General features: G+C 34.9%; 3 protein-coding genes across 7 annotated transcripts; 1 reads left to right on the plus strand and 2 right to left on the minus strand.

Moving 5' to 3' along the window:
* Window positions 1-198: 198 nt before the first annotated feature.
* Window positions 199-3,387, minus strand: Ate1 (arginyltransferase 1). Of its 3 annotated transcripts, none has more exons than XM_066390759.1 (8): window positions 3,145-3,387; window positions 2,887-3,013; window positions 2,675-2,817; window positions 2,460-2,618; window positions 2,164-2,402; window positions 1,925-2,086; window positions 866-1,050; window positions 199-769 (listed from the first exon to the last, which is right to left on the minus strand). In XM_066390759.1, the coding sequence occupies exons 1-8, from the start codon at window positions 3,245-3,247 to the stop codon at window positions 373-375; spliced, it is 1,515 nt and encodes a 504-aa protein (XP_066246856.1). In that variant the 5' UTR covers window positions 3,248-3,387; the 3' UTR covers window positions 199-372. The 3 variants fall into 3 exon arrangements, with proteins under 3 accessions (XP_066246856.1, XP_066246848.1, XP_066246857.1); XM_066390751.1 differs by having other exon boundaries at window positions 2,457-2,618; window positions 3,145-3,386; XM_066390760.1 differs by lacking the exon at window positions 1,925-2,086 and adding an exon at window positions 1,580-1,729 and having other exon boundaries at window positions 2,457-2,618; window positions 3,145-3,384.
* Window positions 3,388-3,878: 491 nt separating this feature from the next.
* LOC136415070 (pre-mRNA-splicing factor Syf2) lies at window positions 3,879-5,367 on the plus strand. The gene is made up of 3 exons (XM_066399458.1): window positions 3,879-4,293; window positions 4,593-4,728; window positions 4,844-5,367. Exons 1-3 carry the CDS (start codon window positions 4,068-4,070, stop codon window positions 5,166-5,168), a joined length of 687 nt encoding a protein of 228 aa, XP_066255555.1. The 5' UTR covers window positions 3,879-4,067; the 3' UTR covers window positions 5,169-5,367.
* On the minus strand, window positions 5,266-17,476 carry Tab2 (TAK1-associated binding protein 2). Of its 3 annotated transcripts, XM_066399444.1 has the most exons (8): window positions 17,136-17,475; window positions 12,200-12,429; window positions 11,258-12,137; window positions 7,924-8,048; window positions 7,766-7,868; window positions 7,465-7,707; window positions 6,159-6,215; window positions 5,266-5,443 (listed from the first exon to the last, which is right to left on the minus strand). In XM_066399444.1, the coding sequence occupies exons 2-8, from the start codon at window positions 12,407-12,409 to the stop codon at window positions 5,415-5,417; spliced, it is 1,647 nt and encodes a 548-aa protein (XP_066255541.1). In that variant the 5' UTR covers window positions 12,410-12,429; window positions 17,136-17,475; the 3' UTR covers window positions 5,266-5,414. The 3 variants fall into 3 exon arrangements, with proteins under 3 accessions (XP_066255541.1, XP_066255524.1, XP_066255532.1); XM_066399427.1 differs by lacking the exons at window positions 5,266-5,443; window positions 6,159-6,215 and having other exon boundaries at window positions 6,261-7,707; window positions 17,136-17,476; XM_066399435.1 differs by lacking the exons at window positions 5,266-5,443; window positions 6,159-6,215; window positions 17,136-17,475 and adding an exon at window positions 15,438-15,458 and having other exon boundaries at window positions 6,261-7,707.
* Window positions 17,477-18,138: the final 662 nt, after the last annotated feature.

Genomic DNA, 18,138 nt, shown 5'->3' on the forward strand with positions numbered 1-18,138 from the left:
AATTTTCTGCATAGAGGTACAAGGTTCTTGCTAAGACACGCGCAAGCAGCCATAAATATCTGTTTCTGATTTTTAGTGTATTCAGGAATAGGTACAAGAAATGAAACTTGCTCACATTCTATAATTAAAGCTACATATAATTCGTTGAAAATTATTTACTCTCAGTAAGATTAAGTATATTAACAAATTAACATAACATTGCAGGAATTATGCTTTGAATTAAATGAAAGAAAACAAAAACATTTTAGTACAATGTTATAAATTAACAAATGTTTTCGCAAATCTCAATTACTATTTACGAAATAGGTATCTATACATACTTTAAAGGTCAATAATGTAGTATTATGTTATGACTTGCATAAAGCAAAAACATTAGAGCCAAAACACTATATTATGAATTAACTTCTTTCCAACTAAATCCGAAATATTCACAAAATCATCTCTGTCTCCATCAAACAATCTTACAAAATCCTTGGCATACATCAACTTGTAATCCTGCACTACTTTTACACAATCCACGTCCATGGAATTACATTTATTAGCATCTAAAGCATCAATGTCGTCGTTTAATCTACTGTATTTACTCGCATCCAGTTTATCTAAACACTTCTCTATAGGGAACCAGCAATAGGTTTCTGGGCATAATAGGACGGAGGAGTGTAACTTCCCTTTGTATCGCATTTTGGGGCAGGAATGAATGTAAAATCCCATATAGTAGTATTTTAAGTCCGGGATCTGTGGTTGCAAATCTTGCACCAGCTGAATTTCCCTACACAAGGAGAGAAATTGTCAAGTATTGTTGAAAGAAGTAAGGGAGTTTAGTTCTAATTATTATTGCATAAAAGTGATGGTATCTTTTAGGTACCTGAGCGATCCGTAAGTTCCCAAAGTCAAAGCTCGATAATCTGGATCATAAAAAAAGTATACCGAACTGACACATCCAGGTAAAATATCAATAACCCCCACTGCTATAAGTTTATCGTCTAGCCAGTATTGTTGGTGAAATGATCCATACCCAGGTCCATCAACTCCATTTGGAAACGGTTCAGCCTTAGGCAAGTTTAATAACTGTACAGTTTAAAGCTTGCAGTAAAAAAAGTGATAAAATTTAGACTCGAAAACTGTTATGTACTATTTATACCTCTTTCTAACTCTGTGTATTAATAACTCGAACACACCGAAGATCGGATTAGACTCTATTGAGTTTCGTCAGTTCGATCTCAAGTCCATTAAATAATGTAATTACCGTGTCCGTTTCGCTAAATCTCAACTAAATCTTCGAGCATGCTTGCATTAACTTTGATCGTTGCTTAGCAGTCGAAGCAGGCCCTATTTTTACCCGATTCTTCCTACGATTATTGTTTTTATTGTAATTATTCTTAGTTATAGGTCGGCTCTGTACCCAAAGTTTTGCTGTTTATACTCGAAGATCTATTCGAGATGCGGCAAAAAGGTCACAATACATGGTGTACGACTTTTCCCGTGCTATGGGCAAAATTTAGGATGGCATACATCCAGATGGTTAAAATAAAACACCAAGCAAGCAAGCAACAACACCTTAGTCAGAGTAGAGAAATACCTTCAGTGGCGTATTGACTAGAAAATAATAAAATTCATTCGGTCCACATTCTGAGGCAGGCTCATTATGAACAGTCGTTTGGTATTTCTTATAGAGTTCTGCACTTTCAGAGAAAGTATCATGGAATTTATTCAGTTGCTCAAATTTTATCTGTAAAGAGACACCATTGACTTGTGAGCAATACACACAAAATATGCAGTTGCTTAAATATTATTCAAATTATGCACTGATTACAGTACGTAAATAGTTATTCTTTCACTCTGCTTGCTTGATGTTCTGGCCAGTTTTGGTGAATTTCTTCTAAATTACTACATTATCTAACTACTTTTAAAAAACATTTAGTACCTTTAAAGGAGATGAAACTAAAAACCTCGTGAACCTATTGAAACTCAAATTTTCAGGTAAATCACTATGAACTATTTTTTGGTATTTTGCATATAATTCATATTCGGCATTTTTCACACTATCCCATTTATCCTTGCAATTTGTTGGGCAAATCAGTTCTGACTGCAGGAAAAGAATAACTATTTATTTACATCGGTTCTTTATGCCAAGTTTTTTGAATTTCCTTATTATATTCATACCTTTATCTTATGCTTTGTACTGCAAGGAATTTCTTCCAAAAACTCTTTCAATGTCTTTACTCTATTATTGGCATTATTAGTGGTACTTGATTGGATTTCTAGTCCCTTTTGTAGAAGTTTTTCTCTTTTCTTTTCTAGGCGCATCAATTTTGCTTTTTTAGGTGGAGGCTTATTTGGATCAGCACCATTGCCTTCTTTGAATTGTTTCTTAATTGATTTTGAAGCACTTGAAATATTGCCTGTAAATTTACCCTTAAAATGTTGTTTTAATTAAAAAAAGTTTTAAAGCTTACTACTATTTTGCTGCCTAGTCTCTGTGGCAACATCAGATTTTTTTGATGTTAGCACTGGACAGGAATCATTAATACTCAATTTGGGATCTGCATCAGATGATAAACTACAATTTTCAGCAATTACTGACCTATTTAACTTAATACTGTTTTGCTTATCATATCCTAAAAGCATTTGGAATCAAGGGATACTTTATGATTATTTATGCACAATAATTTACCAGGAACTGATAAGGATTCCGTGTTATCTTCTTCAATGTTTTGGAGGTTATTTTTAGTGAAAATACCATCATTTAAAAACTTATTAAATTTCTTAATAATTCTCTTATGGGAGTTGTTCAATTTAAACTTTGTAGCATTGCACCTTAAATAAGAACACATTTTTTTATGACTCAAAAGATCTGTATCTAAAAGATAAATAATTTATACCTACCTAATAGTGTACTGAGGACAGCAAGTCTTGTCCATAATAGGTTTGTAGCAATACTTTCCACTTCGCCTCCATCCACGATCAATTAAATCTTTATAATCTTGCACTGTCAATTCTTCTGTATACATTCCTACAAAATAAATTTACAATTTAATTAAAATATATGTGTCATGAAGGCTAAGGATTAGTTTTGTGTTGTTAAAAACTTAAAATTGAGTTTTACAATTATAAGATTGGTCACCAATATAACTGTTTACACACCATATGAAACGCTTCCACTAGGATCTTTGCAATAACCACACCTATGACGTTCTCTTTCAGCGTACCACTGGACAATGCTGAATTTGCTTAAATCTACACTCATGTTTGCGATTTAACTTCAGGACTTGATGGATTACTATTATTAGAAAAATATATTTAGTACTTCAGTAATTTGCTGCAACTGCGAATTGTGAAATTACAGGAAAGGTAGGGTCCTTTAAATATGATATATAGAAAAAGATTTTTGATAGGCGATATAAATTTTTAAGTGTTGGAAGAACAATTTAAGTCACAATAAGCTACAAATTAAATAAGTAAATAAGTAATTTTACAACGAATTTAGATTTATGATTGTTTGTTATCAACGAGAGAACGAATTTGAAGAAAAGGAAAATGGGATATATTAATAAGGCTAAAGCACAATTGATCAAATCAGCTGGTTTTGACGTCTAGCTCTCCGTCTGCGTTAAGTATATAAAAGAATAAACATAATATGATTCTGTTTTAGCATGATATCTGTCTCCCTTTTTCGATCAAGGGAGACTAACGGTCTCTTACTCTTACCTTACATATTTTTAGCTGACATTTGTTCGCATCGAAGTTAAAGTATCATTTGGTTTTCAACAAATCTGATTGGGTAGCTGTCATCGGGGATCAATCTGAACCCAAAAAGTTTAACATGAATAAATCCGTCTAGTGTCATTCAGGCAGATTCATAGTAGATCACAAGTTTCAGAATGATAATTACTGAAAAATCACTTAACTGATCGATGTAACTTTAAATATTTGCATTTTTTCGACAAAATTGGAAATAAACCCTACAACAAACAAAACTCCATTTAATTAATTCCATAATTGGGAAATACCATTTCCCAAACACTTCACATTATTAATCTTCAATTAGTTGTCGTTAAAAGTTGAAAATGAGTTCAGATGGCCCTCAGAAACCCTTTGCAGAGCAACAAGCAGATAGAATGAAACGTTTAAGAGAGCTGCACCGCATGAGAAACGAAGCCAGAGCCCATAATCATCAAGAGGTTGTAGCTGAAGATTCCAGGAACAAACTGCCTTTAAACTGGGAAGCCAGAAAGCGCAAAGCTGAGTGGATTTTGAATGATCAGAAGGAACGGGAAGAAGCTGCTCAGAATGGTAAGAATTTGTGTCTTAATTAAATTGAATGAGTTTAATTGACCATGATAGCAATTGTGGATGAAAGTTATTCAGTATGTAAAGTGACTTGGTCCCTTTTAGATAATTAATATTCATCTATTGTTATAATATCGACTTATTGGAAAACTTACTCAGGTTGCTACCTAAAACTGATAATATCTCTCTGTATACATAATTTTTTAATGTTCTTTAATAAAAACATGGCTAGTTCTAAACAGCAATTTTATAATACATTCTAATGATAAAAATGATTGTAGTTATTATCATTAAATCTATAGGTGAAGATTATGACAGAAAAAAGCTGCTTAATGTAACTGCAGTAGAGGCTGAGCGACTGGAGAAAAAGAAGAAAAAGAAAAATCCAGATCAAGGCTTTTCAGACTTTGAAGCAGCAACATTTAGACAGTATAACAGGTAATAATTTAATGCCTTTTATTGTGTTGTGCTTGTATCAAAAAATGTTGTATTATATTTGATTATAACAATCAATACTATAAAATATAACAAAATTATTGTATATCATTTCCAGACTAGTAAAAGGCATGGGTCCTAAAGACATGGAGAGATATGAAGAACAAAAAGAAAAGTATGGTGATGGCTTCTATGCAGGACCAAACACCATAGTGCATGGCTTGCATGAAGATAGGCCCGAGGCTATTGATAACTTAGTGAAGAGTGTTGAAGACCAAATTTCCAAAAGAAATAAATATTCCAGAAGAAGGATGCATAATGACGATGCAGATATTGATTATATCAATGAAAGAAATGCGAAGTTTAATAAGAAACTTGAGAGGTTTTATGGGGAACACACTGCAGAGATTAAGCAGAATTTGGAACGAGGAACAGCAGTTTAAGTTTTTTTGTGTAATAATACTTACAATGTAGAATTAGATTTAAGTTTTTATCAAAATAAGCGTTTATTTAAAAATAAATAATAAATACCATATTTACAATCAATTAATAGTATGTCAGCTATGTTACAAATTGTGTACAGATTTATGAGCAATTAATGTGTTTAAGTAACTGAGACAAATTAAAAATATCAAACAGCAACATTTGTTTTTCTCGAATGCGTTAAATAGGTCGTGCTTCTCCTCGTTTCATAGGCTAACCCAGGAGTGAGCAATGCCTGGAAAAAATCAAAAGAATATTAGAAATGTACGTTCAAATTAAAAATTTATGTTACTTTCAAGCAAATTTTGTATTAATGCAACATACGTAATACGATGGCACTGACAAAAAGTGACCCACCGAGAAGCTATTCAATAGTAGGTAGTTAGATAAATACTTATATATAGCCGTGTATCCAGTACAAATTTTATTACGATATGTTTGATGATGTTTTGGACCATTTTTATCTCACTACATTATCCATTCGTTCTTATCTTTCTTATTTTCCATCGTTTTACGATTTTTTTGCTTTAAGTTTCTTTTTAAACGGCGAAAGACCATTACAGCAATATTGTCATGTGTATGTTTAGTTGCCTACCTGCGTCACTTGAGAGGTGAGTAATGAATAATGTGTAAGGCCACTTTTGGTCTTTGCAATTCAGTGTGAAATTCAAATTACTTATTATTCATTAGTACCTAAAGTGGTTTTCCAAATTTGGTCACAAAATTTCCGAGTATATTTGAGATATTGCCTGTGTTAAGAGTTTATTCAGATTATATAATCATGCAATTCTTTACTATTAGTGCGCATTAAAATTTGAAATAATAAGTCAATAAAAAAAGGAAATCAGTAGACGAAAACACCAAATATGAGGTTGAATAACTGTTAAATAATTGTTAGAAACACGGCATTAATAACTCTCAAAGCACACATTACATTACAATATTCTTACGTGAGGACAATCTGGGGGTCACGTGAATATGAATATTATCCCCGGGGGCTGCAGATACTAAAAAACAAAGAAAATTACACTTAACAAAAAACATTATTTATTTTTGGTATAACAAAATATACTATACAATATCGTCCATTTAATGGATAAAATCATTATCGCTAAAGCGAAGAATTTAGTACAAAAATCTACTCTGGGCGGAAATTTAAGTGCGAAAATAAATAACGAAGAAATAAATCCTTTAAGAAGTCTTCGAGCTTCATTATTACTACAGGGCGAATAAAACATATATTAAATAAGATAATTATAAGTAATACGAATTATAGTTTAAATAGGGGGAAATTGGCAACCATGGCCCATAATTCATTAGAAGGGAGAAGTGACAAAACTTAACGAGAAACCATTATTAAAATAAAAACAAAAACAATAATTTTCTAAAAAACTAGAATATAAGCGAGAAAAATAAGTCTTAAAAAAGACGTAACTAAACATAAACAATAAAAATATATAGTAGGTACCTATAGATATGATTATTACTATAAGTATCATGCAAACCTTTAAAGACTTTTTATACAGGGTATTCTGAAATTAGGACCAACACTCACTCTATCACTGAAGATAAGTCAAAATATTATTAGAAAACTTAAAAGGTGCTAAACGATTAAAGATTTTCAGTTTATTTCTTATAAGCACTCTTGCTGTGTTTTAGTAATGATTTGATCCAAATTAAGAACATAGAATTACTTGTAAATGATATAATAAGTTTAAAAAAAGTACTACCTACGCCAATGAGTGTCACTCTGAAATTCTCAGAGACGATGAAAGAAATGAAAAAAAGTTCCAAAACACTTATAGGAACTTTTTTGATTAAAATTAAATTTAGAATACTATAGTGAAGTACACATGCATGTACATTTTCCTTTGTGAAAACCCAGTGTATTAAAGCCCTGTTAGTGCTGCACAAGATCACGAAACTAAGCATTATTACTGTTAGTGTTCATGGGATAGCCGATCAACCCATTAGGGGCCGAAATACTCGAATTGAGAGGAACTCTGTTATTGTTAGTCTTATGTCTCGCGTCAGGGGTAGCATTATGGTTATCGTTAAAATCCATTCTGCGTAGCATTTCCTCAGTGGTCAGCGCAGACCGACTGTGGGGCAAGCTTAAGCGAGATTCCCCTTTAACCTTCCTGCGTATCGCTTTATTGAAAGACTTCTTAAACGCATCGAAGGACTGGTTAAAGTCTATAGAATTGGGCATGATGCGCAAGGCGTCAGTGGTCAAATCTGACCGTTGGGTCGTACCGTGGTAGACGCGGAGCATGTCGCATTGTTCACACGTATCCAGATCGGGATGGTTAAGGAATGTGCACTCGGAACAGTTCCATTTGGGACCTTCCACATCTTGGGAACTGAAAAGCGGCACGAACTGGCGCCTTTCGGCCGGCCTTCGAGGGGTTTGGGCGGGTCGCGAGGGAGACGACAAAGGACGTTGAGGCGCCAAAAGGGGGCCTGTGGGACCTGTGTAGATGTTGTTGTAGAATTCATCTGTACGGATTTAAACATCAGTTACTGTTAGGGATTTCTCGGATGAAAAAAGGCTTACTGTTCTCCAAAAGAGCTGCCAGCTGCTCGCATTGGTACGTGAGATGGTTGATTTCCATTTGCAGTTGCTTCTCCATTTCTTCGGCAGTTCGTCTCTCGGCAATCTAGAATTTTATTATTTCGAATTCAAACTTTGCAATGAGAGCATGACTTATGTACCTGGCTTTGTTTATTCTCCAGGTCCTCTACTTCCCGCCTCATTATCACCAGCTTAGTATTACCAGTCTGAAGTTCTATTTGCAGACGATCTATCTGAGCTTGTTGTTTGAGGAGAACCGGAGTAACTGAAAATGATACTAAAGTTTGTTATTTACTCCCGGACTATCCGACTGTTCACAGGTATCCGTTTGGTATAGCGGATCAGGTGTTTGCGGATCCGCCCGCGGTCGCCCAAAATAGACGACATGCCGCCCACACCAAACGCGTGCCCGTTATTTTCGTTTCGACAAGGCTGGCCGGATTTAAGTGCATTTTGCTGTCGTAATTCGTAATCGACCGTGGACGGGCTTTAATAATTCCACGTTGCTTTCGACCATATTCCAAGATGCTTTGAAAATTTCGCCAAATATGCAAGGAACCGTAAAAGAATCGACAAAAACCGTAGAAACTTGAAAGGTAAAACTCCATCCCAGATCATCCGATCTTTGGGGAGTGCTTAAAAATATTGATATAAAAAATGCAGGTCACTACGTGACGGTTTCTCTGTCAAACAAGCTGAATATTTTCAAAATTTTGCTTCGTTCCAAAGTTTATGTATACTTTTTTGTCGCCTAAAATACTACGTTACGCTACCGTTCTGTTCACTTGATTGGTGCAGAAGGTCTATTTTGAAAATGAAAAATGTTTAGAACTCTCAGTTCGTTTGAGACCTAGTAAAGCATTTTCCGTGGCGTATTTCAATGTACCTCTATTACTCCACTGCTTCTTTACCTATCAAACCTACATTTATTGCTGTCCACTTACATTACTATTAAAATTGGAAATATTGTAAATGACTCCCTGATTAAAATCACATCTTAAACACTTGTAACCGAATCTAATACCGAGACGTCATTTAACTTATGATGTTTTGAGAAACTCAGTTTTGCGCCACGAGTTTTGGCTCTCTCTCCCTTTGCAATAAATCTAGATTCGTTGCAGCTTGCAACACCTCTCAACTAAACGATGTTTTACATTTATTAATACCCTGTTTTGCGAAATTATCGACTTACCATTGTACACAGTCATGGTGCTGTCCATCTTTATAGTCTTCATATGTGTGACTTCAACTAATAACTTTATGAAACTACTATTGTCGAATGGTATGTGTCGATGTGCGGAAACGTGCAATGAAGTCTGTGAAATCATAATCTTATCTGGATGAGGATTTTCAGTGAAATCATCAGAATAAACATTGCGATAAGGACGTTCTAACAAATATGCATGAAACTTCCAAAGATAACCAGTTTTGATATGGGAACGTGTGGCTTCGGTTGAATATACTTCCAAAAAGGAAGTCACCAAAAGTCAAGAAAGAAGAAATATTACCCTTGTTACCGTAAAATTATATTCACCACCTGTCTCGCTTCATTTAATTGTCTTTGTTTATTACAATATGTACATGTTCAAATAAAGAAAACGCGCAGATTATATCTTCTATCTTCATTTAACAGCATCAACTAGACAATAATGGTTATGTGCTAGGTACCAGCTAACTTTGGATTTAAATGATAGGTCGATGTGAATAATGGTGGAAAATAAGTTTACAACAGACAAGATTAGATATTTTTTACATAAATCAATCACAATGCTTCTTAAATGAAAATGACTTGCAAATTGTAGTTGTTTCCAGACCACTACAGGTACCGATTAAAAAACAATGTAAATAACCTGCACCACGATGATTCACGGTTCATAATGTGAGGAAGTGTACTGTTAGCCTGGTACACATCAATAACGATTACTTAACATTCAACTTAGTGGTTTAATCATGTCGTATTTGGCCGGAATTGCGATGAGACTTCTCCCATTTCTTCAGTTTGATTTCTACCTTCGCAATTCGAAAAAATTCTCTTATTATTATTAATTGATGTATGTATATGGCAGCGGGGTTCTACGATTGGGATTATTTGATTTCATAAGGCGATAGATAACAATAACAATCATGCTATGCAATTGCAATTAGCTATTTGATAATATGTTGTTACCTACTTGTTTGATCAGCGTTATCAGAAACTTAGATTGAAATAAAAAATTGTGGATTTAGTGACTCTTTATAGCGGTATTTTACCGATGTGTTTTTTCAAATCTTGGTAGTAAATGAAATCGAGAAAAAACCGGTTTGTTTAGTTTGAGTGCATCCCAGATTCAAAACGCGCTTATTACTACATCTCGTTGGTCGGAAAATAGATTAAGAGCATCGTCTTTGTGTTTTTCCGGAAAACAGTTGCATTGGACGGAATCAAAGCTGTTGGTTTTCACGGATAACTATAAACTCTCTCTGCAAAACGTGGCGTCTTTTATGATCAACTAATAAGATTTTCTTATATTTTCGAGTGATTTAATTCTTAAAACTTATTTTCGTAAAATATATCAAGTTATTATCTTAAATTAAATTAATTTTTATTTATTACTTAAACATAACATTCTTCCGTTTAGTTTTATGATCATCATCAAATGTATGATGGCGTATATTTAACCTATTCCACTCTGAAGAAAGTGCAGTGTTGATTGTTGAATATAATCACGTAAAACAATCGCCCTTTGAAGGATTAATGATCGAAATTATTCACTTTCCCAAGAAGTGTCCTAAAGTGTGTTTCAAGAAAAATTAATCAGGTTATCCAAAATGTGTCCATCACTCAGTAGACTCAGATTTACGGCATCAAAAAACGAATGTTTGCAGAACAACTGTGGATTAAGAATACAATCATGTGGATAGAATGTGGATTCTCCAACATCTATCAACAATTAGAAAAACTAACATGTACCAAATTTTTTGCATGTTTATAATTGAATATCTAACAGAAGATAAAATCTACGAGAAAAACATTTATAAAATTTTGTAGTCGTAACGAGAACACGGTTGAAATGTGTTTTTTTGCCTATATTTGTTTTGGTGTGTTGGTTGCCTATATTTAGAGGAAATTTGCGGTAATGCCGACAATCGTCCGTTGACATAGGTAGGTTTTAGGGACGTTCAAACAGTAATTCAGTTTTTTGGAAATAATTGATGAAAACTCGCGAGAAAAACGTAGGTATGTACTCATTTAATCATTTTGTATCTGACACCAAAGAACGAAATTAAAATATACATATTATAGGTTGCTTGCATTTAGAAGTGACTTGCACTATATTTGTCAAAGTTTATTCCGTTAAAATAGATCCTATTACGTCGCAAAAATAATTCATTCTTCTTTTTCTTTAAAATAAAAAAAAAACTGCAAGAGACGTCTACTTATTAAATAGTTCTGAACGAAAGATATTAATTAAAAGTTTCCAAAAATCAACATACCGTCAGTGCCTACAGAATTCAAATTGCACATCGATCCAGCTCGTACAGGAAGAGTATCCGTTGCGTTCTCCCCTAAATGGAAGCTCCTAGGCCTGGCCCTAACCGACGACACATTTCCGGCATTTCCAGGCCCCACCGTGATCTGCAGTCGGCTCTGCAGTCCTTTCTCCCTATCAAAACTGCTCGTCGAGTAGGTTAAGCTCGAATTCTGCGAGGTTATGTCTATTGGGTCTTGGGGGGTCACTGAAGGGGGCCGCAATGTAAGATTTACACTGGTGAAGCTCCTCGGAGACGAATTATCACTAAAGGTAGGAGAAGAGGTTAGCCAGGGCTGTGTGGGGGTAACATCCACCTTTGCAGTGCAACGAGGCTTCACTGGGCTTTGTACCAGCCCCATTTGGCAGTTGACATTTACTGAAAGATTCAAGCTAGGACTAGTGATTGGAGAGTTGTTCACTAGGGTGTCAGTTGTTTGAGTGGGAGTGGAAACAGTATCTTTTCTAGTGGTAGGTGACTCTTTCTTGGGCACTTGTTTGACAGCAAATCTTTGAACACTCAAGGGGGATTTGGGAGGCTTTTCTGCGAGAATGGGCGAATTTAAGAGTTTATGCACGTCTCTGCACTTCCCAGAGGGCTGTAGTCGTCTGTCATTCTGATCACTGGTTTTGACGATGTCTAAGGTGTTGGGTCTCTTGGCTACACTACTAGGAACATCACTTTTGGTTGCACTACTATTACTACACTTGCTCTCTTTACTTGTAGCTTCACTGGAACCACTCTGGTTCATATCGTCTCGGCTTCTCTCCGGGCTTGGTGTTTGCTTTGATTCAATGAGGGACTCAGCAGGTATCGGGGTCGGGATAAAGGGAGGCGTTTCAAGCTGTAAAAAAAACACAAGGAAAAATAATTAATTATAATGATAGGGATGCGGGAAATCCATACCTGTACAGAAGGGCGTCCCATCTGATTTTGGTCTTTGGCAGCTGCGGCTAGGACCAGCTCCTGCAGGTTTTTTAGGGGTTCGGAAGCGACATGGGATGCGATGCAGGAGGTGATGATATGATCGGGAATTGTGGGGAATTGCGCTTTCAACTCATGGAAGATCTGCATGACCCGGACGTTTGACGACCTCCGTTTTGGTCCGGCGTACATGGCCGGCCATTATGACATTTCTGCAACAAAAAAAAAAAAAGACATTTTATTTCCTGCAAATATTGAATGTATACAAGGTGTTCCAAATTTTGAGTGGTAAATGGCGACTTTGTTTTTGGGGCTTTTCCCTTTTTATTTCTGATTTTGATTTCTTTCATATAAAAATAATAATTTTTTACTTACAAAATTTCGAAAGTTTGAATCGTACTACTCTTTATTATGATATTCTTGAGTCCGAAGATTTACGATTTCCGGAAATCATCTAAATACAAAACGTAAATTGTGATTTTTTTTTATAGAACGACACCCTAAGTAATTATTTACGTTGTCTTTTTTCCGAAAATCGAACGACCACTGCCAACTTTCGGGTCGTTTGACATTTGAAATCCTACCATAACTTACGCAACTAAAATAAAATACATCACTGTTGTGGCTCTGGTTTATTTTCGGTATCGCAATATTTTCAAATACTTAATTATCTGCTGTTGTGGAAGGTGAGTGAATTTAAATTCTCTTATTTTTCTGTCATCGGTTCAAAGACGGAGACAATGCGAGGAACCGTTGCTTTAGTGCTACTACCCTGCCAGTTTAATTTGGTAATGAATATCGCAGGTTAAATTAAATTTGGTTAATATTTTATTTACTTCGTTTCTTCTTGAACTTTTAAATTTGTTACGTAGTTTAAGCACGTCTTTAACTAAGTAAACCCAAATCTGCGTATTTCTAAATAGTTCCCAGATATATACCACATACTTTTACAAATTGTAAATCCCCATTATTATTGTGAGATGATTACTTTAAACAAGGCTAAATCCTGCAATATATTAGAAAATTGCGGGAAAGCCTACCGGAATTTTTATTGAGATTATTGGTGTTTCATGGCTTTTTGGGTCATTATGACATATACATATGTTGTTTCAAATTTTTCATAGAATTCTTAAAATTTGACCAACACTCTGGATTGACTTAATCCCTAAAAATAATCCCACTATTCGCGAAATAAAAAAAGTATTATAAATTGCATGTCGGTTATTTCTAGGCATACAATCGGGCAAGTAGGTACTTAAATTTAGAGATGCGAACATCCACATCCCGATATGAAACAAAGCGGCAACAGATGTGGCACTGTTCAATATCGAACCAAAAAAGTTGCAATTTATCAGCCAAACATTTAAAAATTTGTCAATATTTAGATCAGGTTCAAAGCGGGGAGGCGAATCTTCTATATGTTTTACGAATTTTATAAGGAAAAGATTAATAATTTATTTACCATAAAACTGTAGCAATGTCACATACACAAATGAAAAATGTCGTGACAAGCTGTAAATATGTAAGAGTTTCCTAACCGATGGTGTTTCTCGAAGTTTCGGTTTCTAAGTTACCCACATAAATGTCTCAAAGAATATGCACTTTCTGTTTTCCCTGGAAATAGACCTCAAAATGTATTTAGATCGACTTCTGGACTATAAGCGAAACGTCTCAACGACGTGGATACGAAAACACGCTTGTTTATGACACAATTTTTGATCCTGGATAGGCGGAATAATAAAAATAATTGGACCAAAAATAAAAGTGTGGCACTTTTTTACGTCAGTTCTTTCTTTTGAATCGAATTGCAGAAATGTTTTGAAATGCTGAACTCTTTTAATTCAATATGTACGTATGTATTTATCGTTATTATAGCTTGAAATAGAATTGCTGTGAAGAAGTGTTTTTGGCAAAGTGCAGTACGTTGCACGATTCCAAGGAAATTAGGAATCCATGAGTGTAAGTCATTAACAGTAAATCAATTGAATTGAACACCGAGTCGAACACCTTCGTACCATAATTGCAGTATTTATAGACCGATACAGTTTGATAGGGCTAAAATTATTTTAGTCCCACGCACCGTATCTATCTGTAAATTCACCTTGCATATAGGTATAAATTTACTTTTTCAGGAAGAATAATGGTGAAGCAAAGGGAATGTCATCGGAAAGTTTTTGATTTTTTTATTAGTCTAGTTCGTCTTATTCCTCATCCTAATCCGAATCGGTAAAGTTAATTGTACACGTATAAACACAACATTCAAGAACACATTCAATTAAGTCAAGATTTTTTGTGTAGTAGTAAAGTTTTCCACATTAACAATCAATAATCACTATATTCGTCATTTTAACAATTTAATAAGCATTTTATGCAATATCACGCGTTTTTGCCAATTTTCGCAATAAACACGAACTTTGTCCCAACATAACAATCAATCATGCTCCAACTAAAAGCTCCCAAAATGCAAATATGTATATATTAATTTTGGCACTTATATAAGTGATTTTGTACCACGACCACTTGGGTCCCAATTGCTCGGTTGTTACCAGGTATGCAATTACCGACCAATAACCGATGATTGGCCGGAAAACCGTTGAAAAATGTCCAAGTCGCATAGTTACATGTCTGGCTTGTCAGACCGTGATAAATCGCCGATGTAAGCAAATAGCGTTTGCCGGAGCCTTTTTCGACTAAAATTAGCGAAATGCTACTTAATCTTGAAATGATGCTCTTTCAACCAGGTGGACCAAATGTCGTGACATACGTCAAATTATATGTTTTTCGATCCCTCTTGTTCTCGCTATGAATATAAGTCCAATACGATAATTTGTGAGTCGATTAAACAGTCATGTCAATGAGAACACACATATGTAACTTGAAAAAATCTCATGATAACGTTGCTGAATACCTACATATCTACGTCAACATCGACGAAAATTTTAGATGAACTATTACGTCCTAAACGTTAATTAAGTTCCCAGAAATAGCGGTTCAAAAAGTTGTTTCTTCGAATCGGATGCTAATTGAATAATGCTATCGTAAGCAGGTTAGCTCGGGTTACTGTTTAAATTTAACCACTTTACTGCCACAAGTTCAACATATTCTGCTTTTTTACTACTATGTATGTTATTCTATCAATCGTTCTCTAAACTATACACTCTGGTTCACACAACTGGACACTCTACACAGTTGTGAGTAAAATTTTATTGCATAATATTACCATTGCTACGTCCATCTAAACAATTTTAACAGATAACAATTTTTATGTGGTGTGTTTGCGCCCATGGCCACTACTCAATTGTAACCAAATGACGGCTGATTTGACTGGAGACGTATTGGTTTTATTCTTATCTTAAGTGTGTTTTGAGGCCCGATAAAAATTGGTTGTATCAGTAACATAAACGCTTTTGTGCGGTTTGACAAGGTCGGATCTGTATTGTGCAACTTACGGGTTTGTGATAAATTTGTTGCTGTTTGGGTCATGAGCTGAAAGAATATTAATCATACGTAGAACTAGTATTTTGATGTTCGAAATTTTCGAGTCATACGATATAATTTGATTAGCAGAGCATTCGATAACTTACATAGCACACTCACAGTCAAGTTCGATCACGAAGATTTCACACAAATCACATTTGCATTGATTTTAATTTAAGTTTATTCGTCAACTATTTAAATTTTAATAAAAACAATAGATAATTATAAATATTCTGAGCAAATGAGATTTACTTGAGAATTCTACTTATGGACGAGCATATAATGAATGCTATAATCCTCGACTGAGAATTTTTTTCTAAGGGGATGATGCTTCTTATTTGCGAGCACCGAGGCGAGCACAATCCTCTTTAAATAATTCTACTGTTTGCTGTGCTATTGCCGTTTACTTCCAAAGTGTACTGATATATGCATAATTTATTTTGAATATAGTTTCACCAACGGCACAAATTTGTAATATCTTGACGTTTCACGATTGTTGCAGCGTCATCGCGTCGCCATGTCGGAATTTCAAATTCAAGGCCTACTGAAACTTGAAATTTAAGACCTACTAAGTATTCTGGTGGCCGTGATGCATATGGGAATTTTATTACACCTATTCCGGAAGGAGACATTTGCAGAGGCTTGGGGTATTTCGTGTTTATTACTAGATAGTATGTGAATCAATAAGTAAACTCACTTTATAAGTTGTAAATAAACAATAAAAAAATTGGTTTGCTAAATGTGATTGTAATGTTGTCTTCTTTTGTTCGTGCTATTTATTGACAACAAAAAGCAAGATACTTTCTAATTTCAGTAGGAAAAACAATTAGGGTAAAAAAGATCTGCTAATGATGAGGTTTAAAGTCCACAAAGGATTTTTGCCCCGATTTGCGCCATCCTTTGTGCGGGCATTTTTCCCAATCGTCTCCCATTATAAACATAATATGTTTTTAACTAATAAATCCTTTTATTAAATTTATATAATAAAACGGCATTTCCTTGCACTTTGGTTTGTTATGCATTAGTTAGTTATAGAGTTGTTGTTGGCGAGCTCCTTCTCTGTCAAATGCCCAATCGTAAATTGAAATCTCCCAAAGAAAATATGCATAGAACCTGAATGAACTCGAGATATGTAAAGCAACATTAAAGCGGAGACTAAAATACTAATAAAGCTCACTCGTCGTACATCAAAACATTGTTTGGACAGAGCGACTAAAATAAATAAACACACTAACAAACGGACAAATACGTGTCGAATATTAGCTAGATAAAAAACACATTAAAACTAAAAAATGTTGCCTTTATTCTTTTCGACGACGCCGAAGCGGGGGCGTCGAAAATTGACGTCATTTTTGACGTTTGGCATACCACATATATGCGACGGTGGGCGATCTCATTTGTTTAAGCAACGACGTACAACAAGGAGACAATGGGTACTAACCATTATAAAAGTAAAAAACGCACAGCACTAGAACTCACTGAACTGAGAACGTCACATAAACGGCATGCAAAAAGGACGATTTTCGGATGGAATGATGTCGAATCAACTTATCACAGAATACGTTCGTAACACAGTTTTCACACTCGAACGTCTTTGGCACGGACGACGATATTTTTCGATGTTTCGACGGCGTCGTGGTTCCTCAATTATTTCATGGCAACCTTTTGTGTAGCCCGTGTTGTTGAAATACAGACTGAAAGGAACATTAGACACAAATAGACGAGAGATATACGTCACGTGAAAGCGTAAAGTTGTTGCGCCAGTGCCATCTGAAGGCGAACGAACGAACAAACGGCTCAGTAATATTACTTATGTAAAAATGCGACGTTGCGTAGTTCCTTTGTATGTAGGCAGTATGGCGGGATTAAAATACGACTCTGGCGCATTCGCCACCACAGTTGGGTCATGTGTACTAATCAAAAAAGGAGTTTTCGAAATGCAACTTAAAGACTTTTTCACTAGGTATCACATGAACCCAAACAGATAAATATTATATCAGATTTCGGGCAGGTTTTTTATTTCCCTGTATTGCAAAAATAACTACTCTGAGAGAAGCGTGACTTTCATCAAATAACTAATACTTGAAATATCTGGATATCTCACAACATTATTTGGAACAAAATTATTACGTTCGTTTTCATTTATAAGTAAAATCTACAGTGTTTTGAATATGCACATTTGAAAGCATAAAAAATTGTATCTCCGATTAACAATATGTCTTCAAGTAATCAAGAACTTGAATCGCCTTAGTAATTCGGTACTTCACCGAAATTAATAACCTACATAAAAACCATTTCCGGGCCCCATGTTTTTCCAGTTTTTCAATTTTATCTATTCATTTCATTATGATTTTTCCCACTTGTTGCTGTGCCGTCTCAGGTATCGATTTTCACTTCCATTTTCTAACTGCGCAGTACGGGAATAACAACGACTTTTGTTGAAA

The sequence above is a fragment of the Euwallacea similis genome, chromosome 1 (genome assembly GCF_039881205.1).
Source record: "Euwallacea similis isolate ESF13 chromosome 1, ESF131.1, whole genome shotgun sequence".
NCBI lineage: Eukaryota > Metazoa > Arthropoda > Insecta > Coleoptera > Curculionidae > Euwallacea > Euwallacea similis.